This window comes from Zingiber officinale, chromosome 5B, assembly GCF_018446385.1.
Source record: "Zingiber officinale cultivar Zhangliang chromosome 5B, Zo_v1.1, whole genome shotgun sequence".
In the NCBI taxonomy this organism is placed as follows: Eukaryota; Viridiplantae; Streptophyta; class Magnoliopsida; order Zingiberales; family Zingiberaceae; genus Zingiber; species Zingiber officinale.
The window spans coordinates 42,916,003-42,942,973 of NC_055995.1; the positions used below are offsets into that span (position 1 = coordinate 42,916,003).

General features: G+C 34.8%; 1 protein-coding gene across 9 annotated transcripts in view; it reads left to right on the plus strand.

The window, feature by feature from the left end:
* Positions 1 to 26,971, plus strand: part of LOC121984379 (AP-1 complex subunit gamma-2-like) — a 143,712-nt gene that overhangs the window by 21,159 nt on the left and 95,582 nt on the right. For all 9 annotated transcript variants that reach the window (XR_006112868.1, XM_042537285.1, XM_042537288.1 and 6 more), the window contains 3 exons: positions 2,551 to 2,853; positions 2,955 to 3,096; positions 19,569 to 19,742. Coding sequence is in view for 8 of the 9 variants with exons in the window: in XM_042537286.1 (XP_042393220.1) it covers positions 2,551 to 2,853; positions 2,955 to 3,096; positions 19,569 to 19,742 (619 nt within the window). In the remaining variant the exon portion in view is untranslated. The remainder of the gene's footprint in view (positions 1 to 2,550; positions 2,854 to 2,954; positions 3,097 to 19,568; positions 19,743 to 26,971) is intronic.

Genomic DNA, 26,971 nt, shown 5'->3' on the forward strand with positions numbered 1-26,971 from the left:
ATTTTCATCAATAAATTTCATTAGATCAAATTTTATTTAATCTTTATATATATTTGTGGTATATTACAATCCATGTTGCTGAGCAGGCTTTCTTTTGGGGTTTCCTTATCTACCAAGCATCCGGTCTAGCTTCACTTAGTGTAACTTGTACTTGATCTGCTTGGAACTTTCAATATTGCACATGCAACATTTTCATCCATGTGCCCTCCACACACTTGGCATCAACACACTAAAACCCTAAAAGCTCAACACACGATCTAACTTAAGCCTTTGTCCACCTCTTAGGCTTAAAGTCTTATATTGTAGTACAATTCTGTCATATTGTGTGGATCAAAGTGTTGGGTTATTGGAAAATATATAGACAAAAAAATCCGATAGAGATTCACCAAATTTTATGGATCAAAGTGTACAAGTTAATATAGTAGTGATGGGAATACTACGACGGATGTATGGGTAGATAAAATAAAGAAATACTGACATTTGGAAGCAACTAACTGTTGCTTCAACAAATTATATAATGAGACAAAATAGATTGGGCTTATATGGACATGTCCAAAGATGGCTATGTATTTATAATCAAATTATTTGAATAATTTAAGTTCAGTCTGTTAGTAGAGATAAAAAACTCTAGTTAACATAAAAAAATGTGATTTGATTTTAATATAATTAGTGATTTAGCCTTTAATAGAGCACAATGGTGGAATAAGATCCATAAAACAAATCATGATTCCTCACTATTTAGGGCACGGGCTAAGTCATAACTGGACATGTAACTACCCCCTATCCTTAACCGGACCCAGGCTCGTAACCGGGTCAATATGCCGCTTACCCATTGATCTGGTTAGCTGATCCTGAACTGTAACCACAGCCGGGCCGGTTACAATTCAAAGGCCCAATTAACTGTAATCGCCGATTTGAACCAACGGTTCAACATTATATATATATATATATATATATATATATATATATATATATATGAAAATTTGTTAAAGAGAATGATGTTACCAAGACTTGAATCCAGTTCTCTTGAAGGAGAGCCTAGTATCCTAACCTTGTAGGCTATAACAAATTGACATTTTTTCATGTTAGTTAATTATTTAATAACTAATCAATAGTTTTCTTTTGCTATATCACTATTTTTAATAGTTGAAAGAAGAGTAAAAAATAAAAAAATAATTAACAGTTTGAAAAGTGATTTGATTTTAATATAATTAGTGATTTATCCTTTAATAGAGCACAATGGTGGAATAAGATAGATAAAACAAATCATGATTTTTCACTATTTAGGGTAGACCTACCCATGGGCCGGGCCCGTACCCCGATAATCTGGCCTGGTTATGGGCTCGTAACATAACCCGGGCCCTTAACATGACCCAGGCCTGTATCGGGCATGTAACCGGCCCGTAACTGAGCCCAGGCTCGTAATCGGGCTCGGGTTCGTAACCGGGTCCGAGTTCGTAATCGGGCTCGGGTTCATAACCAAGTCTGTAACTGGGCCGGGGCTTTTTACCTAGGTCAACGGGCTGGTTACTCATTGATCCGATTAGTTGGTCCTGAACCGTAACCACAATAGGGCTGCTTACAATTCAAAGGCCAAATTAACCGAAACTATATATATATAGAGATATAGATGAAAATTTGTATGTTACTAAGACTTGAATCCAGGTCTCTTGAGGGAGAGCCTAGTATCCTAACCGTTTAAGGTATAACAAATTGATATTTTTTATATGTTAGTTAATTATTTAATAACTAATCAATAGTTTTCTTTTGCTATATCACTATTTTTAATGGTTGAAAGAAGAGTAAAGGAATAAGAAAAATAATTAACCCTTTATTTTATACTAGTATGATTTAAAATCTAGAGGGAATGAGTACAAATAATTTTGACCGTTAGACCGATAGTTCTGATCGTAGGAGAAGAGGAGAGTTTTTGTTTTTTTAAACAATTCTTACTAATGGCGATACTTCTAAGGTTCAGGATACTTTTTTAAAATCATAGGCGTAGGCAACTTAAGTAAGTGCAAGCCCTTCTTTATTTTTTTTTATAAATTTATAATTTTTAAATATTTTAAAAAATAATAATAATCTTGAACCGTGATGAACCGTTCCGAATTGTGAACCGTAACCATCTTAGATGGTTAAGGATAAGGGTTGATATCTCAGGAGCCATCGAACCATCAGTTTTGAATCGTGGTGGGGTCTAATTTAGGGCTGGTGGATTTTATCCTACCATTGAATTCAATAATTAAGGTCAGTATTTATGAGATTGTTAACATGGATTTATGCTACCTGTTAGAGCCCAATGGAATCCATCTTTCTTAGTTTAGGATCAGGATCAACATTTGCAGTATTTTGGCAAGTATGTTTCCCTATATATGACATTAAATAGATGAACATATTTTTTAGTCCTAATTTTCATATGTTTAATAATACTCTGTTCTCAATTATTGTGCTTCAAATAGTAGATATGAAAGTTCATAGTATGAGATTTCATCTTCGTTGCATAATTATTTTGTGTTCTTTAGCATTTTGTGCTCTACTTTATTTCAGGGACATGATTAGAGCCATTCGGGCCTGCAAAACTGCTGCAGAAGAAAGGGCTGTTGTAAGAAAAGAATGTGCAGCTATCCGTTCTGCAATCAGTGAAAGTGATCAAGGTTACAGGCACAGAAACATTGCAAAACTCATGTTCATTCACATGCTTGGTTATCCAACACATTTTGGTCAAATGGAATGTCTGAAGCTGATAGCTTCTGCTGGATTTCCTGAGAAACGAATTGGTTACCTAGGCCTTATGCTTCTTCTTGATGAAAGACAAGAAGTTCTTATGCTGGTCACGAATTCCTTGAAACAGTATGCATTAACTTAATCAGTCTTAAGATTCTATGAAATGATGTTAACTACACTCTAATTGAAACTTTGATTCTTGCTCTTATTTTGTGTTTCTTCTGCAGAGATCTTAATCACTCAAATCAATATATTGTGGGTCTTGCACTCTGTGCTTTAGGAAATATATGTTCCACGGAAATGGCAAGGGATCTAGCACCTGAAGTAGAAAGATTATTGCTAAGTAGAGATCCAAACATTAAGAAAAAGGTACCTTTTGTCTTGTGGGAAGTTTCTTTCATTTTCTTAATGTGTCTATGTGACTTAAAAATTATGTTTTATGATCTACACGGTTCCTGGAAATAGACATTGGAACTCCTAAATCATTATTTTCTAATGTCAATGAGAATCTTCACTTGATTAAAATTTGCTGTTCAGTTTGTAATGTTTGGCTAGCTAGTCATATTCCAGTGCAGTTAGCAACACCTTCTAAGGAGTATGGAAAATGTATATTAACTGGTGATGTTTTTAAATTTAAACCTTTGCTAGATAATAAAGGACAAAAGAATGGCAGTTATGACTTATAAGAAGCTCACTTGGTTATATCTAAACACATCATTACTGCTCCATTCTGATTTTAAATTTTCAATAGCCACAATCAGGATGATTGTGAAGTGTTGTCATGCATATCAACTTAGGTTGCATGGTATCACAAAAAGAATATTTACCCTAGCAGACAAAAACGCTTTTAGTGAAGAGGAATGACTTCCAATGAGGACGATACATTTTTCTTCTGGTTAACTCGACTAGTGATGCAAAGGCAAAGATGTTATTGCTGATTTTTTTCTGAGTTATTGTTGGTCCTAAACATCATTCTCAATATTGGATGATGTGATCGAGTGAGGTGGACAACAACAAATGTTTGAAATGTCAAAATTGTGCTTATCGTTGAGAGAAGCAACAAGTGCAAGCAACTATGATGATTGAGGTGTTGGCCATGTTGATGAGCGAGTTAGTGGGCTATAATGAGTGAGACAATGAGCATTTCCAAATGATGATGATGATTGAGGGCGACAAGCATGGGCATTGGCTTATAAACATTGAATGGAGGGTGAGCTACAAATGTTGGGTAAAAAGGGCAAACGACAAGGAGGCACGGATGGTGAGAGTACAAGCATGAGTAAGGTAGTCAATTTTTGTTTGGCTTAGACCCTCTCCTTCCTCCTTTCTTTACCAAGGTAAACAAATTTCATGAATTCAATCTCCATCTAATATCTCCCTTCTCCTTCTCCTTTTCACTTCTCTCCTCCCCTTCACGCTAATAAACCATAAAGAGAATTTGTCTTGAAGTAAAACGAGGGCTTAAAATTAATGCCTAAAAAATTTTTCAATTATAGGAAAATCATATCACATTCTACAACCTCTAATATAATTACTAGATATTTTTATTTTCTATAAAATCCACCACAATAATTGCTTAGGAAACTCTATCTTCCTTTTCAATTATAATTTTCTTTATATTTTTCATTGGTTGTCATGACATATGTAGTTGAGCTTGGAGATATAAATCTAAAATTATTTTAGAAAATATTTATCCTCTTTTATTCTCCTATGAATAAATCTTTTCCAAAGCATCATGGTATTATTCATGTACTTGAGAACAAAATTTTTTATCACTTTTATTTTGTAAAGTATTATTTTTCATCTCGTCATTGAGTAGCCATGGTTTCAAATTTTGTACCATGTCAGGCAACATGGTTGAAACATATTGTTCTGATAAAATATCAAAATTTAATATTCTCTGACGTCGTGTCAAACCAATGAGTATCTTGTTATGCTGACACTTGACATCCTTTTACATACTAATATATGGCAAGTTGAATTAAAATTTTATAGCATGTTTGTACAACATAATATCAAAATAGTACCATTTTAGATAAGACAGTTTTGAACTTAGGCATATAATTGCCATCTCTTATTTTTCTTCTTTATTTCCTTCTTCCACTTCCAAGTAAGTTAGAATGTTGACATGATACCAAAATCTTATTATTGTAGTCAAACACTAAAACTCCCACATAACTTGAGATTTTGAACATTGTGACTAGCTTCCGATTTTCATAATTTTGTTGAATAACATAATCAATGAATTTTTTCCATAATCTCTAAAACTCTTTGAAACTCGAAAGGGGACCTCATTTAAATCACAAAACTCATTGAAGCTCTGAAAAGAACATCATTAGACTCTCATAATTTTTGTGATCTTCATTTTCTTTAAAATTTTGAATTCTATTTAATCTAATTTTACACACCAATCTAGATTCTTGATTTTACAATAATTTTTATCCTCACGGGGTGCCCACTTGGCTAGAGGGTGATATCTTTGCTACAATTGGGCAAGGGGTTAATTTCCAACGGGCGCATGTCCTCGGGGGAAAAAAAACTCCTCCCACCCTCTAGTCACTTGGCGGTTGACTATAAGTTGACCCCGTGATTTCTCCCTTCACACAAACTGGGGACGGGATGTGAGGGTCGCATGGGGGGAGCGTAATCACCTTTTGGTACAATTAATCTTGCAATATTTTCATTCTTCAATATATTAGTTACCATATTATCTGTATAAATTAGTTAATATACATATCTAGTTTGCATATAAAGATGTTTCACTTTTTAATAAATATTATCAATTCATTTTATCTCAAATAACATGGTATCACAACGAAATTAGGGTTCCATCTCCGTTTCTTCTACCTCTTATTTACTTTTATCTCCGTGGTGTTTTACCGGCTCATCATCGCCCACGCGCACACGCCTTCATTGGCCGGCCACAACCTCCTCGCCGATACTCTTTCCTTCCCTCCTTTGTCCGCGCATGAAGTTGGTTGTTGCTCATCACTGCATCAGTTGCTGCTGCGCCCTCCTTCCCCGACGCACAACGCACGGGGCTGCCCCTGTGCTAACCCATCGCCGCACCGGGTGTTGGCTCTCCTTCCATGATGTCATCGTCTTATAGTTCGGCTATCGAGCGGACACCGCGTCATCCCTATCCTCGGTGACCTCCATTGCTGCTTTCCCGATACGCATCATCAGAAGCATGGCCGACGTTGCCCAATCTCGGCCGCTAGCGATCCTTGCCGCTAGCCTGAACTTGTCGCCTTGCTTTCCTTAATGTGAGTAGCACCTAAGCATGCGTAGGTTTGTCTGCACTTGCTTGTTTGGATCTTCCTTCAAATTCGTCTCTTATTTGACTTCCTTTGGGATAAAGTCTTATTGCTGAAAATAAACCTTTTATTGTGATGGATGTGGTGCTTGTGAAGTCTAAAATCATAGATTATAAGTTAAATGGTTCGAACTATTTGAATTGGAGTAAGATTGTTCGTCTTTATCTACGAAGTATTGACAAAGATAGTCATTTGATTAATGACCCCTCTCAAGATGATTCAAAGCAGACATGACTTAGAGAGGATGCTCGCTTGTTCCTTCAGATTCAGAATTGTATTGATAGTGAGGTAATTAGTTTGATCAATCATTGTGAATTTGTTAAATAACTAATAGATTACTTGAAATTTCTGTACTATGGAAAAGGAAATCTCTCCCGCATGTATGAGGTTTGCAAAGTATCTTACTGTGTGGAAAAAACAAGATCAACCTTTGATCAATTATTTTATGATATTCAAGAAGACATACGAGGAGCTTAATATGCTATGCTGCTGCCCTTTGGCTCTGATGTGAAGGTTCAACAATGCCAACGAGAGCAGATGACTATCATGAGCTTCCTAGCCAATCTTTTGACTTTGAGTCTACTAAGTCAAGTTCTCTCTTGTTCTGAGGTCTCCTCTTTACCAGATGCATCTAGTGGTGTACTCCGTACAAAAATCATTGCATCTGTTCCGCTTAGTCGTGCTTTAGTGAGTTGCAATACTAATTATGTGCCTGGAAGATCAATTAGTTATAGTGGAAACAAACGAGGTGACTCATATAACTTTAAAACTCGAACACTAAATTCGAGTGGTATTATGTGCAACTATTGTCGTAAGCCAGGTCATATGAAGTTTGAGAAAGCTTCAGTATAACAATCAGCAAAAACACTTGGCTCAATTTGCATCTACTAATGATGCCTTTGATAAGTTGGTCCTTATCTCTACATATGAATTTGCCAAGTTCTCAAAATATCAGGAATTACTCGAGTCTTCATCTCCCTTTATCATTGCTATTGCTGATTCAGGTAAACAAAATGCATGTTTTCTTTCCTCATTCTCCAAATAGGTCATTGATTCTGGTGCCACGGGTTATATGACATGTAATTATAGTCTCTTTTTTACTTTTTTAGTCTGAAACTAACACTCATACCGTTATTTTAGCTGATGGGTCTCCATCTTGTGTTCATGAGGTCTGACACTATCAATCCTACCCTTTTGCTTCCTCTATCCTCTGTCTTCTATCGTACATTTACCTAATTTATCCTTAATTTGCTCCAACTAACTTGTAATCTTAATTGTCGCATCTTATTTTTTCCCCTAATAATTGCTTATTTTAAGATCTTTTGACGAAGAAGATAATTGGTAAAGGACATGTGTCTAGAGGCCTCTACATTCTTAACACACCGTTCCCAAATTCTTTTGCTGGTACGAGTGTCACTTCTCCTTTGAGGTTTATTGTAGGTTGGGACATCCATCTCTCCCTTTGCTCAAAAACTTTGTCCACAATATGGTAAGATGTCTTCATTAGATTGTGAGTCATGTCAGTTTGCAAAACATTTCCCTCTTAGTTCGAGTCCTAAAGTAAATAAATGTGCTACTATTCCTTTTGAATTAGTTTATTTTGATATTTGGGGTCGTTATCCTATTTTGTTTATACTTAGTTTTAGGTATTTTGTTACTTTTGTGGATGATTATTCTCGTATAACTTAGATATATTTAATGAAAAATTGTTCTGAGTTATTTTCTCTGTTTTGTGCCTTTTGTGCTTAGATTCAAACTTAGTTCAATACGTTCATTCGTACTTTGCGAAGTGATAATGCCAAGAAATAGACGTCCAGTTTATTCCAATCTTATACGAGTCAGGATGACATGCTTCAAACATCTTGTGTTGATACTCCATTCCTAAATGATATAGTTGAACATAAAAATAGATATCTTCTTGAAACTACACAAGCCCTTTTATTTCAAATGAATGTCTCAGACCTTTTTGAGCAGATGCAGTTTTTACAACATGCTTTCTCATTAATTGCATGCGGTCTTCATGGTGAGATCCCTTGCAAAATCCTTGTTCCCAATAAGTCGTTTCCAGTTAATTTTAGGATATTTGGTAGCACTTGTTTTGTTTAGATCGTCTACGTGTCATGAAAGACTTGGAGTGCTAAAGTATTTGTTGGGTGTTGAAGTTATGTGGAGTAAAAAAGGTATATTTCTATTTAAGAGAAAATATGTCCTCGACCTATAATTGAGATAGGGAAATTGTGGGCACAACTTTGTAGTGTTTTGTAAAGTTGAGATAATAAGTATATCCCTTTATTGAAAAGTGAAAAATATTTATATACAAACATGAGATCTAATTTTAGAAAACTATAATTAGGCTAATTTATAAATTAGCCTAATTAATATTTATCTATTAACTAATTTGTACCAATAATATGATAACTAATATATACAGTGATGGTAACTAATATATATATATATATATATATATAGATAATATTCTCCCTCAAGTTGGAGCATATATATTAATCATATCCAACTTGTTACAAAGATAATCAATCCGAACTCCATTTAAATCTTTTATGAATATGTCCCCAAGTTCTCCAATTTCACATATCCGGAAGAAATCAAGTTTTGTTGAATTTTTTTACGAACAAAATGACAATCAATTTCAACGTGCTTGGTTCGCTCATGAAACACATGATTCAATGCAATATGAAGAGCAGCTTAGTTATCACACCACAGTTTAGCTGGCACTGAAATTTTAAATCCTACTTCAGTCAAAAGTTGATATATCCATATTATTTAGCACACAAACTGTGTCATGGCTTATATTCTGCATGGATCATGACCAAGGTTTAAAATCTTGACCCGTGCCGAGGTTTCGGTCTCAGATTGGAACAATATGGTTTTAGTATTATATCGTGCCGTATCGATACTGTTTCGGTATTTTTTCATTTATATATAGTAATTATTAGATAAATATGTTTTTTATTGTGTATAATTTAAAAATAAGTTGTATATTGATTTTATATAAATTCTCCATTATTAAATAACTTAATATTATCAGAAAAAATAATTAATATAATTTTTTTAAAAAAATTGATCTATCAATAACTTGAATTAAAATTGATACATTATAATATGTCACCTTATTAATACCAAAAGGAGTGACGTGAATCAGATGGGAGCATGGTTCTTGTAACATACTGCTTAGCCCAGATTAAATAATCATCCCATGACATGCAATATTGATATTGACTTATCCACATGTCCATCGTGTCTCGATTCATCACTAGATGTTGGATTTGAACTAGCACCACTGAAATCGGAATAGGTACAGGTATAGGCACAATATAATGATAAGGATAAGCATACGCCCCCGAGCTCTGGTATGATGGATCACCATTGATGCATCAGAGTTATAATAAGAAGGTTGCGAATATGATGAACTTTGAGCAGAATCAATCTCAGCTAAACTCTTCTGCATATCTTGATAATTATGAGCTCTCTTTTGTTTGTCACCCTTATATCGACATTGATATTAAATAACACTACTTCTAGCTCCATGATCATAATCTTGAGTTGCATGTGTGTAATCTATCTCACATGTCCTTCGGTGCTAGAGTAGGGGGAACATAATTTTTACCACTAGATGCATCACCACTGTCATCACTTCCATGAGTGCTTGCACCGCTATCAATATCACTATCCTCATTTCGAACTTCTCGTCGAACTACAGTGTCAGAAGTCACTGTCATCATGTTCTCGCTCATCAATTGCATCGAGTGGATTTTGTCTAATTTTCGATTGATCTCTTCTCGTAAAAGCAGGAGGTTTGCCTTTTTCTTTCTTTTTAGTGAAAATTATAGGAGCTTTGCCTTTGCCTTTATCTATGGACCTTGGTTGGGTTTGGGGTTGGGATATTTGAGAACGTCTAGATCGAGATCTAGAAAATCGAAATTCTTGATCCAAAGCTTTATCATCTTCTTCCTCACATATATCTCCTCTAGCTTGTATTTTTTTTCAATATATTGAGTAAGAAACAGAGATGGCCGTGGTGGGTCTCCTGCTTCATCAATTAATGGTTTCTCAGCCTCATCATTGAATCACTCTCAGTTTGGACAAATCCAATATCAAATGGGTCTACATCACTAAACTCTTGTTCTTCATTCTCTTCTATTATTGCTCTTAGTTGAAGACGCATATTATAATGAATGTAAACCATCTTCTCCAAGTTACGATAAGAAAAACGATTTCGTACTTTTGTATGAATGAGGGAAAAAGTTGACTAATTTCTTTCACAACCACTTGAAGACGTTGTTTGTGAGAGAATTCATACTGTAATCTTTTTCAAATTTGGAGCTGATCCTCCATATTATAACCACCACTGAGCTGTAAATTAAACAACAACAACAACAACCAAGCCTTTTTCCAGCTGTATGAATCCTTTTACGCCATGGACTCTTTTTTCTACTATATCATCATCTATATTTAAATAAAATTTTATCTTGTTTTATTGTTACTAACCAATTTTTTTTTGGTCTTCCTCTTTCTCGTTTGATATGCATGTTTTTCATAATTTCATATCGTCTAACTAGAACATTTATTGGTCGTCTAAGTACATGTCCATACCATCTTAAATGTGTCTCTCGGAGTTTTTCCTCAATAGATGCTATAAGATAAATAAGAATAAAATTAAAATAGTATTTATATTTGTTGACAATAATTATTAATAATTTTTACTATATTTACCTGCATCCATTTGATATTTGTATGACACTGTAATAGGGTCGCTAAAAGAACCATATGCCTCTCGAAATAATCGACTTTCATTAATAGTCTTACCAATTGATTATCTATTTGTATGTAATCTTGATATTACATGTTCGAGGGTCACTAATAAATCATCATATGTGCTAAGATTATAACGATATTGATATGTCAGATTGAGATAATAACTTACAATAATTAAACATATATAATTATTAATAACAATATTAAAAATTTTTATCATTAAAAAATACATACCGGCCAAATGAATATATTTTCCCATTTGATCGTCCTATCTTATAGAGATTATGTCAATGTAATGTTGATACTTGGTTGGTGACTGACGCCTCTTAATTTCTTCTTTTGCTTCAAGAATTAGGCGGTAAACGTTGTCCATTTGTGGCTTCTTGTCCATATCGACTTTACGTAGAACAACGTACAATGGTTCTACTGCTATAAGAATATCTACGATATATTCCAAAAATTTGACAGATATAATAATTTTTTGTACCTCCTTACCTTCGGTCGTGTTAGAATATTGAGAGACTTCCCAATCTTCAGAAGAGAACGTGACCTTCAATCCGAATTTTTTCTGATTCAACGATTTTAACAGGAGAAAGTAAGTGGCAAACCTAGTTGCTCCTGGTCGTAGAATCTCCCCATCAACAAATTTCCTCATTAATCCATGAACCTAATGATGATTATAGATGAATTTTGTTAAACATTGACCTTTTTTCACTACATTCTTCACTATATCGAGCTTACCGATATTTACCATCATCAAATCGATACAGTGTGTTGCGTATAATGTCTAAAATAATGTTTAATACTTTTGCTCCAATAACTCTTCAACCCTCTTAAAGTTGACACCATTATCTGTAATCATCTGTATTATATGTTCTGTACCTATTTCTTGAGTTATACTATCCATTAAATGATATATGTAGGGTGCATCATGATAGTTTGTTGTTGCATCAATAGATTTATGAAATATTGCCTTTCTATTGTAGTATAGTAGAAGTTGATAATGCTCATCTGTGTAGGTCCTGTCCAGCCATCACATATCAACGTAACCCCATATATGCTCCATTGCTTCTTGCATGATAGGATCCAAGTCTTTATTCGCTCTACTTGTTCATCTAAATATGGACCGGCAATTTCATATGCAGTTGGAGGTTGAATACTAGGATAAGATTTTTGGATGTTGGACACCATGCTACGGTAGTACGTGTTGTTGCATTAGGGGGAATATGATTGAAATGAAAAAAATTAGCAATACTTTTATCGATTGATTTCTTTTTCTCTTTTGAATATGCATCATCAATCCTAGTCTGCTTGTTAACTTGGTCTCGGAATGTCAGTGGATCAATATCATTAATATCAACTGCACGTCTTCGTCCTACGGAAGGAAAAAAAATGATTAACACCACCTTGTATTGAAGGAATACGAACACTTGCATTCCTTCCTAATGTTGCTGCAGTAGTTGAGCCACTTCTACTGGCACCAGCCAAGACACTTTTATGTCGCATATTTTGCTCATAGTCATATTAAGTTGGAGAGGTACTGAGAGCTGCTAAAAGGTCTTCATTATTTGGAACTTTATCACAACCTTCAAATTCATCATAGATTGGTTCTGTAGAGCTTCGGGTATCAACAAGTTCACGTTATCGTTGTTGTTTATACTTTAATGCTTTTTTGCTATCAAGTTCCTCTTTCATTGCACGACGAACTTCTTGAGATACTTTTGGATTATTAAAAACATCCGGATATCCACCAGCAAGATGTTATTTTAGGCATGTGACTCCACTACAACGTCTAATCATATCACAATGCAAACATTGCCAATGAAATCGTTTTCTAATCGACGTTCGTGTCTCCAAGCTGGATCATGAAATTGTTGTTTTGGTACTATTACGTATGCATTATAAAAAATTAAGAATAATACAGTAATACACATTTCAAATAATGATCATCATTTTATAATGTCAAAAAAGTATTTACCATTAGAATTTTATATATAATAATTGTATAAATTAAATATTTATTCATTTAATTAATTTTTAATTTAAATAATATATATTTTAAATGGTAAAAAAAATTAGAATAATTTAAAAAATATAAATATAATTTATTCAAAAATTAGTTTTTTTTTAAATTTTAAATGGAATTTAAAATAATATACAATAATAAAATATGAAAACATTAATCCAAATTATTATAATTATTTAATATTTTTTAATATAAATAAACTAATTACTATATTGGGGAAGAAAAAAATTGTAGTTTTTAGGGCTTCCGCACGGCGCGAGCGCTAGACGGCATTGGGAGGCTTTCGTCGGGGCCGGAACGCGTCGGGAAAGATAAAGCTTCCGGCAGGCCCAGAAGGCGTTGGGAGGCTTTCAACGCCGAGGAAGGTGCCTCGCGACGCTTCCAGCGACACGGGAGGCACCCCGCCCCGTGACGCAGGAGCTTCCAGTGGTGCCGAAGGCAATGCGGGAGGCCTCCGACGGCGTCGGAAGCCTCCTGTGACGCCTTTGGCACCGCTTACGACCTGTTCATGTGCCCGTGTACGAGGCATTGTCGGAGGCCCGTGTCTGGCATTGTTTGTGAATAAGGAAAATAATACTTGTCCAGAGCTACACACCGCCGCCTCGCTGCTATTCGCCGTTGTTCGCCTCGCGTCGCCGTCACTTGCCGCTGCTCGCCATGCCCTCGCTCGCCGTCGCTCGCCTCGCCGTCGCTCGCCTCGCCGTCACTCGCCGTTGATCGGTGCCTGCCTCCCCTAAACTCCTTTATACAAACGATCATGACGATAGTAGGAATCAAATGGCGCGATCGATTGATTGCGATGGAAGGAATCGATTCAATTTCTTCTGTCGACAGAAGGAATTGAATCGATTCCTTTTGTCGACAGAAGGAATTGAATCCGATTCTTTCTGTCGCGCGTGCCATCATTGACGTGCATGCATGATGGAGAAATCGTCGCGCAATTTATGCTAATTTCGGTCTGCCAATGGAATGGTAAATACCGTGTGTGCCGGCAATATTTTGCTTCTTACTCGTCCATGAGATTAAATTTCCTCCAACAAAGATACAATAACCTAAAGTAGATCTTCTATCCATTTTAGAACCTGTCCAATCTGCATTTGAAAAACATTCAATACGACTATGCCCATGATTTTTATATACGACACCCCGTCCGGGTGCTCCCTTCGAATAACACAAAATCTGCTTTAACGTTGCATGATGAACGATTGGAGATGACATAAACTGACTAACAACACTGACCGAATATGCAATATCTGGACGAGTTACGGTAAGGTAATTTAACTTCCCAACCAACCTCTGATATCTCTCAGGGTGTTCAAATAGTTTCCCTTCTCCTGTGAGACATATGTTTTGAGACATTGGAGTACTACAAGGCTTTGCCCCCAATTTTCCTATTTCAGTAAATAAGTCGCGGACATATTTTCTCTGAGATAGAAATACATTTTGTAAAGAGGAGGCCTCAGAACTAGAGAGAACTTATGACTTAGCAGTCTCAAAGTCAGGAGATAGGCCAGCAAGGAAGCTCATAATAGCCATGTGCTCTTGTTGATGTTATTGAACATTCACATCAGGGCTAAAGGGCAAAAGCAAATTACGCTCCTTATATGTCTTCTTGAACACAATAAAATAACTGATGAGAGGTTGATCTTGTTTTGTTTTTTCACACGATAAAATGCTTTACACACCTCATACATGCGAGAGATTCCTTTCCCATAATACAGAAATTCCAAGTAATTCATATTCTTTAACAAATTCACAATGATTAATCAAACCTATTACCTCACCATCAATACAATTCCGAATTTTAAGGAACAAGCTAGTATCTTTTCTAAGCTATGTTTGCTTTGAATTATCTTGAGGAGGGTCATCAGTCAAATGACCATTTTTGTCAATACTTCGTAGATAAAGACCAACTGTCTTACTCCAATCCAAATAGTTCAAACCATTTAGCTTATAGTCCGTGATTTTAGACATCACTAGTACCATATCTGTCACAAAAGAAGTCTTATTTTCAATCATGAGGCTTTATCCCAAAGAAAGTCAAATAAAAGATGAAGGAAGGAAGACTTCTCTGATTTCTGCCGATATGATTTCTGCTGAAGGAAGACGCAGCTGCTGCTGCTTGGAGAGGGAACATCAACATAAAACTTCGCTGTTTTCTTTCTGCTGCGTTAGGGCCGGAGGCGGCGGTGTGAGGCAGCAACAAAGGAAGACTTCCGAGAGCAAGCGAGACGAAAGACTTTAGAGAGCAAGCGAGTGGAAGAAGCAGCTAATAGAGGTTGCTGTTCGGCGAAACAGTTGCTGTCTGGTGAAACATGTTGCTGCCCGGTGAAATATGTTGCTGTCCGACAACTTTTCCTATTGCCCATCTGCTGGAAGATCAGTAGGAGAGGGCTGTGATGGCTGGAAACAGGTTGCTGTCCGGCGAAATAGGTTGCTGTCCGACAACTTTTCCTGCTGCCCAGATAAGAGGGCTGTGATGGCCGGAAATAGGTGGCTGACCGGAGGGATGTCCTTCGGGGTCCTGGCCAACAAGGAGGCGCTGTCTCGGGCTTGATGGCAGAAGCGGCGATGCCCTTTTTGTTGATGTTGGCGGTAGAGGAAGAAGGATGCGTGATGCGTTGGCGCGAGAGTCTTTGTCGTATGCGGATTTGGGAAAAAAGTAGCAATTTCTCCGACAAACCCTAATTTCAATTCTAATGCTTTGATACCATGCAAAGTTGAGATAAAAAGTATATCCCTTTATTGAAAAGTGAGACATGTTTATATACAAACACGGGATTTAATTTTAAGAAATTATAATTAGGTTAATTTATAAATTAGCCTAATTAACATTTATTTATTAACTAATTTGTACCAATAATATGGTAACTAATATATACAGTTATGGTAACTAATATATATAAATATGGTAACTAATAAGTATATATATACACAAGTTGAATTATCTCATTGTGACTTATCTAGATATTGCATATTCGGTTAGTGTTGTCAGTCGATTTTTGTCTTCTTTAACCGTTCATGATTGGATAGCATTAGAGCAAATTTTGTGTTACTTAAAGGGAGCACCAGATAGGGTATCGTATATGCAAATCATGAGCATACTCATATTGAATGTTTTTCAGATATAGATTGGATAGGTTTTAGTCTAATGGAAGAGTAAGAAGCAAAACATTATTTCACCATCTAGTGTAGAATCAGAATATAGGGCTATGACACAGTTTGTATGTGAGATAATATGGATATATCAACTTTTGATTGAAGTAGGACTTAAAATTTCAGTACTAGCAAAACTATGGTGTGATAACCAAGTTGCTCTCTTTTTTTTCGTGAGAAAATTCAACAAAACTTGATTTCTATAAGATATGTGAAGATCGGAGAACAACTAGGGGATATCTTCACAAATACTTTAAATAGGGTTTGGGTTGATTATTTTCGTAACAAGTTGGATATGATTAATATCTATGCTCTAATTTGAGGGGGAACATTATCTGTATGTATTAGTTACCATATTATCTGTATATAATAGTTAATATATCTGTCAATTAGTTGATTGTTAATTAACCTAATTATAATTTTCTAAGATAGATTTCTAGTTTGTATATAAATATGCTTCACTCTTCAATAAAGAGTATTAATTCTTTTTATCTCAAATAACACTCATCAATAAACACCAATTTGGTTTTCATTTTTATGCATCTAATGTTGGCCAAATCTCTACATGTTTTTTCCTACCTTTAACAATTCAATATATTTTATTCTGTTTTCTTATTTGCTAGATTGTTATATCATATATTTTAAACTTTGTATAGTTATTACTATGGTTGACTAAATATAGCTACTTCATACCTATTTGAGTTTAAATTTATTTAATTTTTCTAATCTCTAAAACATGTCTTCTTTAAACTAATAAAATTTTGGACTTTCTTGCACTACCGCAAACTCTCTATATGTTACACTTAGACCTTTGAATCTCAAAGAATTGATGAGGTTATATGTCTATATTTTTTATCATCGAAATACGCATAATATGAATATTATCACATTTTTGTTCTTTTCATCAATATATTTTTGAAAAGTTTTGCACTGTTGCCATTAAAATTACACCAACTAAAGTTTGAAAAACCCTTTTGTGCTAGTCAAACACAACCAAAACTTCTAGTTCCATCCATTGACTGATATGTAAAACCTACTTAAGGTTGCGATACAAAGAGATGGTTTCTGTCATTCCATCTTTTACAATCTATAGCAACTTTTGTAGACCGAGAATGATTTTTGTAAGCAATGGTGACTTTCACGAGTTACCACGAGCATAAGGGCTATAGTTTCCGTGACAAGGCAAGTTGTTTTTTTTTCTTCTTCTCCCATTTCTTCTGTTAGATCTTCCTTGTTTCTGTTTCCATCCCCTCAATTCCTTCCTCCTTGATGCCTTCAACACTGTGTTTACACACCCAACATTAGACTAGCACTATATAGTTTTAGCCAAAGATTGAAATTCTAGCTCCGAATGCTTAGAATAAGAATAACTTTTGAAGCCATAAAATAACTTTTTCTTGCATTTTATGAAATTGATATCTAACACTATTCAATTGATTAGTTAAGCTTTTTCTAGTCATTATATCGTAGTTTTTAAAGATGATTCAAGTGGCCTTTCTAATAATAAGAAAATTCTATAAAAGTGAAAAAAAATTCATGTTTCTTTGTATTAACCATCATAAGAACATAGGACATAGAAACTCAATATAATAACTTAGTATAATAATTGTAGCTATACTCTTAACTCTGTTACACTATATTTTTTTAATAACAAAGAAACTATTTTATTAAATTCTTATGAAAGTTACAAAGTCCTAAACACTTATCAAGAACCTGACCTCATTGAGTCAATCTCTTAATTACTTGTTTATAAATGTATAAATATTAAATTATTTGTATTAATAGTAGTCTCTATATATAATACAATAACATATAAATAATGGTATTTTAGTGAATCACGCACATAATTTTCATAAATATCAAATTAATCAAATCATTGACTTCTTTCCAAAAATACTCCAATGTCTCACCACGATAATGTCAAGTGCTTATCTGATCTGCCTGAATCACTAAAGCACATTTGCAATCTCGAATTATAGGCTGCGTTTAATAGCGTTTTATAACTATTGTTTGACATATGACTCAAATTTTTCAGAAACTCACGACATAGTAAATAGGATAAAGCAAACTTGAAGAGCATGATTACACTCATACATTGGTTCTGGTGTGGATTAAATTTGATAATCCTAATTCCATCATTGAGTTTTGGCTAAAACTCACTAATGATTGTACAGAGTCTAAATTCAAAAAATTTGAACATGATCAGAATTATGAGAGTTATAGTCATAGGAATACATAAATTTTATTGTTGAGTGAATATGATAAACCTAAGTACACCAATGAGTTATGATAAAATTATACAAGACTGAATTTGTTTCAAAAACTCATAACAGTCTATATAGGTTGTAGAACTAAGGTTGGAGGGTATGATTTCACTCATGAGATTCTAGGAATATGTTGATATTTGTTTGAATTTAATCTGATCAACAAAAGTTTATCAAAATTAGAAGAATCCCAAAAATAGGTACTCTTGTTAAGTAAATATGAAAAATCTATAAGCCTATTTGTGACTTTATTATCAAATTAGACATGTTGAAATTTTTTGAGAAACTCATAACAAAGTAAATAAAGTGTTAAACAAAGGTTGGATAGTTATACTCATGTGAGTCCTAGGAATATAGTCCTGGTTTGGATTGAATTTGATAAGTCTAATTCCATTAGTAAGATTTATCCAAACTCATGATGATCATACAGTGTCCATAATCTAATATTTTCAACAAGCGAGTTCCCAGGAATATATTGATGTTGTTGTTGAGGGAATATGATAGGCATAAGTTCAACAGAGGGTGTGTCAAGTTTACTCAAGGAAACTTACAATATCCTTTGTAAGCTGTAAAATCAAGGTTGGAAAGTATATTGTTATACTCAGAAGATTCATAGGAATGCATATTGTTAAACTATTGTTGTATATTTATATTTAAAAAAAAATACCGAAACTGTATTGACACAACACAATATGCGTTGTCATAAATTGAAGCTTCTACGCGACTCGAAATTTTAAACCTGGCCTAGATCATCCTTTGCTTATCGAAGTACCTCAATGGTGAAGGGCTTCCATGTCACTTATGGGTGACATCTAGCCTTACGAGAAATATGTCAAAGGTTCATGTTGATAGGTTTAAACATTTTTAAAGTTGAGCATTAAGGCGTAATGCATCACTCATCCTTTTTCATTTAGAGTTTGGGTTGTTATGGCTTTAAGCCTCAGAAACTATGGTTTATATCCGTCACAATTTGTTTGTGGCCCTAAGTTCCTTAGTGAGAGTTGTCTTGTGCCCTAGGTATTCTCTACCTACCCACCTGTGTCGTTTTGGGTACAATTACCTTAGTGAGAGTTGTCTTTCACTTCATTTTTATTACACTACACTTTTTGTGTTGAAACATTCCATGTTGATTTTTTTTATGAGAATAAGAAACTAAATCACTAAATTGTTGCAACTAGACATCCCTTGAAAATTTCTTTGATAAACATTTTTGGTTTAAATTGCTATATCAATCTTCTTGATATTTTCCTTTACTTCAAAAAGATCATGCAATTATGGTAACTTTAAACTTAATGTGCTTTCTAGGCTGCCTTGTGCTCTATCAGGATCATAAGAAAAGTACCAGACTTGGCAGAAAACTTTTTGAGCTTGGCAGCTACTTTGTTGAAGGAAAAGCATCATGGAGTCCTAATATCTGGAGTGCAGCTCTGTACAGATCTTTGTAAAGTCAGTGAAGACGCAAGCAATTATTTGAGGAAGGTATAGAATGAATGCATTTGTATATGATCTTTCTTGAAAGCGCTTATATTGCAATTTACAATACAATTCTAGCTAGTTGTTGAACCATTAGAATTATTAAATTTATTAGAGAATAGGAGGGTTCCAATTAGATATATTAGAGATTAAGAGGGTTATACTTGATAATGTCGTCAAGTTCTAGAATGAGTTAGTTATTTAATATAGTGGTTAGGTTTTTTGCAACACTGATTAGAGAACATGCTCATAGCATTGTAATTGACGGACAAATATCAGCTGAGGCTTATTGACAAGGGCATTATTTCAACCAATGGGACTCAACAAGCTACCCTGTTGACATGGCACAAATTCTCTACTACTAGTTTAACTGCATGGATTGACACTTGATGGTTTTTGATGGTACTTTATACTTATGATACTCAGATTCAGGGAAGAGTATTTAATATTGCTGCAGATCCTCATTTTTTTACAAGTGATCAGTAGGTGAGTTGGACTCAACTCTGAGTGTGGGTATTGGATGTTTGACTCAGCTTTGGACGACACTGATCTCCTGGTGACAAATCCTACTCCCCTTTTCACAAAGATTTGCAGTTAGCCATAAAAATCTGCAGTAGAGGTTGAGGTTCAAAATCTCGAAATATGCTAATCTCGAATCATGCTAAAGTTTTGGTATTTGACTGCAATGATATTATTTTGGTACTGTGTTGGTGTTTCGACTTATGGTGTGGGTGGTGAATGGTAAATTAGTGGGTGAAGAAAATGAAGAAGAAAAAAAGAGAGCAGGCTCTATGCCATCTAGAACGATGTAGTTTTGATACTATATTGTATGAACAGAAGGTAAACAAAAAATAATATTATTTCAATTTATCTTGTAGCATATTGTTGCATGCCAATAGGTATTGAATATCATGATGTTCATCAACATGATGACATAGTGACACATAATAGATCACTGCCGAGTGGTATCAAGATTATGGAATTTATTATAATGATATGTTTCAATTGTGCTGTCTAATACGGTATGAAATTTCAAACTATGGTAGAGGTGACGCACCCAGATCTGCACTCCAGGTTCTACAAATCCCCCCGTGTCGGATTTCTCCTATTCTGTTCTTGTATCCAAGCAGCACAGGGCTCTTTGTTGTGCAGATTAGCCAAAACTTCTTGTTTTCAAATGCTATGACGTATTTGTCTGCATTGGTGAGCCTCATGTTCCATCTATAATTTAGGACTTTGGTGATTTCCATGTTTCCAACTTTTCTTCTCCAATCTATTGTCACAACATTACTCTTCCTTTCATGTACAATAGTTTTCTCATCATTTCCCACACTATGATTTAGTTGAAGTAATTTTCATGCCAATCTTCTTAGTGGCAATCTTGATGTTTACTTAAGTGGTAAGTTACTAAAAAACTACCATCGTAGTCCCTTCACATCTCTTTCCATGATGGTACATATGTTTGTATGACACATACTACTAGGTAAAAAATTTGCACTCTACATTCGAGAACTCCTAATTATATCTATAGTGTTAGGACTTTCGTCCCCCTCAACGTTTAGGCAACTATGGATTTTGATGAGTTGCATTAGAGTTCAAGTTAATTTTGTAGTTTGATCTAACTTCATGTGTTATGTTGCACATGATCTACTATGTATGTAGGTTGACTAGGCGTGGCCAAGGTGAGTGATGATTCGAGGTCCGTGAGATGCATTTGAGAGACTGCAACATAGAACATCGGAGCATGGAAGCGGAGGAGGTGAACTACGCAAGCAAAGATAGAGAATAACATGAGGAGTCAATTCGAGTTCCTGAGAGATATAATTTGATGGTAGCAGACCTCAAGACTCAGAGAAAACTTGCAAATAGATATGAGCGGAGTAGTGACTTGTATAAAAAAAAATGAGGGTACATGATAGCTTAGGCAGACTCGATCTTAGATATGGTCAATTGATTTGTGTTGGGATCCAATTGATTCGTGATTGAGAAAACCATGCCTTAAGTATTTTAGGGCTTTTGTGGTTTTGATTAGTTGATGGATGGTTGTTGATCAATCGATTGATGGCTAGGAGAGTAAATACCCTAAGTGTTTTTGGGGTTTATGGTTTGCCCACTTGATTGATAATTGACAGTGTTGATAAACGATAGTAGGCGATGACCTAGGTGGTTGAATTTTTTTTACTATTTTTTATACATAATATTATAAAGAATTATTATTCTTTATAATATTTCTTTTAATAAAATATATTAATTAAAAATTAAAATTTTAATCTAAATTTTTAAACTTAAAAAATATAATTTTTTAAAAATATATACATAAATTATGAACAAAAAATTATTTAATTAAATCCTAACTTACAACTTACCCGCGTATCCTGTTTCTGCGGGCGACGAGTCTAATGCATTGTTGGGACCCACACGCATCACTGGGACCACGTGAAGCGTCCAAATGCATTACCGATCTCGAGCGACGTGTCTGGGCTTGTCACCAGGCTTGCGTGATGTGTTCCAGCCTGTCGTTGGGTTTGGGCGACGCATCCAGGCTCGTCACTAGGCTCAGACGACGCTTACGAGCTCGCACGACGTCTCCAGACTAGTCACTAGGCCAGGCGACACCTCGCAGTGGCGAAATAGCTGTATCAGCAGCGGTGGTTCCAGGCACGGCGGTGACGGAAGGAGATGAGTTACCGCCTAAAGCCTGCCTTTGGCAAAGGCAGTGCAGTTGATGCCCGCCTCCTGGCTAGGTGGTGCTTAGGGGCTGTTTCGATCACCATTTAGAACACTGATAATTGGGGATTAGTCGACTGGTGGTCTAATTCCTCAAGTTGAGTATGGTTGGGATATTTTGATGTAGATCAGTTGACTGATAGACATGTTCCAATTGATTGATAATTCAGATATCTGCCAAACAAATAGTCGACTGAAGTGATGTTTATTTTGAGTGAATAGAATGTTTTCTGTCGGTCAAAGATGGAAGATCAATCGATGATCGTCACATCAGCAAATGACTAGATGCAAAGAGAAGGTTTTATAAAAAGGCTCAAGGCGTTGCAAGAAAGATTAACAATTAAGTGAAAAATAGTGCCATTACTTTGCCATACTAAGAGCTTTATCGTATTACTTTTTTATTATATGTAAATTATTGATTTGTAAGAAGTATCTCCACCTTCGATATTGCCAAAGAGGAAATATAGACTCTTGGGAGTAATCCATCTCATCAATTATAAGTCGTGGAGTAGCAGCCTAAGGGGCCGTCGAACCACATAAAATCATTTATGTATTTGGTTTATCTTTCTGTTGTGTTCAATTTTATTTCTATTGCATATATTTTTGTAGAACACTAAAATCGTAGGTTAAAGTGGTATTCATCCTCCTCTACCACACTGATGCACGATCCAACATATGCCTTTTTGTATGCCCTTACATAACCTATGACTCTCATTAGTGAAGGGGATTGGTTCTAATGCTTATTTATTATTATATTTTATCTTCTATATGCGTTTCAATTTATAATTCAAGAAGAAACTAAATCATTAAATTACCTGATGACCTTTGCTAAGTAACTCGAGGTTTAAAATTTAGAGTCGTGCCAAAGTTTTGATTTATGATTGGAACGATTCAATTTGAGTATTTATCGTGCCATGTTAATATGATTTTGATATTTTTTGAAATATAAATATATTAATTAAAAAATATTTTTATTAATATTTGATTATTATAGACATGGAAGGATTAAGTAGTTTTAAACTGTATTTTATTTATATTTATTTTAGTAAATTTAAACTTAGACTAAATTTATATATATGATAATTTAATTAATTGTAGTATATTAAGATTAAAAATTATATTATATTATATTTATTTTATTTTTCCTAAGAATCTATTTCCTCAATTTTTTTTACCTAATTAACCACCTTTTAAGAGTTTTTTTTTTTCTTATTTATCTAGCAGATAATGGAGGAAAAACATTAATTATCCTTAGAGAGGTTTGTTCTTTTTTTTACTCTCATGGACAGATGAAGAAAGGAAAAATTATTGATGTAGAGGAAGGTTTTTACTTTTTGTTTACCCTTATGGACTGATGAAGGAAGAAAAAAATAATGATGTAGAAGAAAAAGTTAACGAGGTAGGAGGATTGATGAAGGGAAAAAAATTAATGATGTAGATAGAAAAAAACAATGTATGAGGGGAAAATTAAGAGATGAAAAGGAATAGGATAACAAAAAATTACTATTTTTTTTAAATTTTAAAATAAAAAAGTAAAAATTATTTTTTTTAAAAAAAATCAACAAACCTCGTGGTGCTCCATGAGGTTGTAGAGCTGTTGCTAGGTCTGTAGCTTCCTCTGACTTCGCGAGGTCATTGCAAGATTGTGGAGGATCTTGGCTTCTTCCACAATCTCATGGAAGGCGACGACTGCCTCTTTGACTTCTTGAGGCTTTTGGTTGTGAGGTCGCGAGGGTTGCGACTGCTTTTGCATTCTTGTGGAGGCTATCGTAAGGTCGTAGAGTGTCATGACTATCTCTGTGCTATTGTGATGACATCACGAATCCGTGCCATGTCCATCGGCGTGAGAAATGGTAAATTCCACCCATGCCGACCGGCACGGCTCGAAATTGTATATCATGAAGTGACTTTTTTTTCTTTTCATTTAGAATTTACGGATTAGAAGGGTAATTGATACAACAAAAGTCTTGAAGCTTCTTTCGGTTGAGATTATGGCTATACATTTTTCTTCTCTAGTGGATAAGTCTTCTTCTTCGTAACTAAATAGTCATTAGGAGGATTCTAGCCTACAAAATTAAATGAAAATCATATTGACTCTATAAAGTCTTTCAGTGTGAATCTTATTCACTAGGTAAGCACCTACAATCCTTATTCCCTAATTGAGTCATAAATATATGCTCTTTGGTTCACTGATAGGGTATTGCCTATCTTTGTTGATATGGATTTTGTAGGACATCAAATAAGATGTTAGGTCTTTTTGATGGTGAGAAGGGTCATTTTTTTTTGTACGTTTTTTAGATTAGTTAGTGTTTCTTCCTATAATGGTATATATATCTGACATCAAAATCCATAAGAGTATGCACTTATAACGCCCGCCCTTCCAGGTAACACTAAGGCCACCCTAGAGGGACGGACGTCACTAAAACATAGACATCAATTATACTAATGCATATGGATTCATGGCAGCGGAAGACATATATAATTAATTTTTTTTTTTTTTTCATATCATAACATATACCATATGCATCTAGTTCTCTTAACATGGCATGTGAAGTCAAACGTACCAACATAACATGAGTAGGATATCATACTAGCTGAACATTATCATAAGCATAGGTCCAACATTGTTCACATGCATAACTTAGATAATTCAAAAACTTAAATAGATCTATCCACCAGCACTTCCACACACATCCTCATTGCCTTTCCTGCTCTGCTCCCCTTAAACAATCCATTCCTTGCCTTTATCTGCAGTACAAGGAAAACGTGTAGCTATAAGCCAAAGGCTTAGTGAGATCCTTGCCTACCCATAAATCCGAAAAACACATAATATAACATAACATGTAGAAACCATAGCATAGCATAACATAGCATGGAGAATCATAACATAGAACATATCTTATCATGTAAAAACCATAACATCTCATAACATAACATGAGGGTAAACAGAACATAATATATCATATCACATAAGGAGCATAACATATCAGAGTATAGCATGTGAGTGTATATCATGATTCATATCACATTCTGTAAGCACATATCATGAAGCCTATCATATCATGTAAACATGTATCATAACTCATACCTGTTCATAAAGGTGCATAAACATAATTTCATAATATGTGCATGTAGATGCAATATGTATATTTTTAAAACATGTATCATGAAATGCACATATGCATCATGCTTCTTTCAAAACATATAGTATACATACTTGAATATCATATCATCATCATGAGAAGGGCCCTGGCTTGTACCACATGTAAACATAAATGCGCGCAATCCCTAGGACAGGGTAGCTAGCCCCGAACCTACTAGGGATCTAGGTCCGTTCATAGTCCGTCGACCTAGGGGCGTACTGAGGAGCCCATCCCTTAACGAGGTCCGTTCATAGTCCGTCGACCCCGGGGCGCTTATGGAGCCCACCCTTGGTACAAGCCATACAAAGTAAAATATCATGCATATCATATCTCATCATATCATACATGTCATAATTCTTGTCATATCATGAAGAGAGCTCTTGATCCCCAACTTAAGGGAAGCATCTCTTTACCATAGCATGAAGAGTGCTCTTGATCCCAACTTAAGGGAAGCAACTCTTTTTCATAACATGAAGAGTGCTCTTGGTCCCAACTTAAAGGAAGCAACTCTTTTTCATAACATGAAGAATGCTCTTGGTCCCAACTTAAGGGAAGCAACTCTTTAGGCTTTTCTTCTTACATAAGCCATTCACACATGCATTATATAACATGTTCTTATCATAACATAAAGTATAACATGTTATTTTCTTATCATCAAACTTGGCATATCATCTCATGAACTTAGCATAACATATCATGAACATGGCATATCATATCATGAGTCTAGCATATCATATCATGACCATAGCCTATCATGTCATAAGTCTATCATATCATATCATAAACATGGCACATCTTATCATAAGACATAGAAATGCAACATATCGTAAAGCATATTTTCATCACATCATAAAACATGAAACCTTAATCTACTTATATATCAAAGGCTACATATCATGAAAATACATAAGCATGTTTGGTTAGGTTTAAACTCTTTCCTAACCCAATTAATCCATCTTGACCGAATCATATCAGTAGGTTTCAACCTCATTTTATTCCATATGAAGCATAGAACTTATCCACATAACATGTAAACTTGATCTAAGCACATACAAGGCATTATACTTCATGAATAAGCATGTTTGAGTTCAAAACTCTAACCTTAACCCATTTATCTCAATTTGGCCGAAACATATCAGTAGGGTTCTTATATCATTTGGTTCCATATGAAGCATAGAACTTATCCACATAACATGTAAACTTGATCTAAGCACATACAAGACATTATACTTCATGAATAAGCATGTTTGAGTTCAAAACTCTAACCCTAACCCATTTATTTCAATTTGGCCGAAACATATCAGTAGGGTTCTTATATCATTTGGTTCCATATGAAGCATAGAACTTATCCACATAACATGTAAA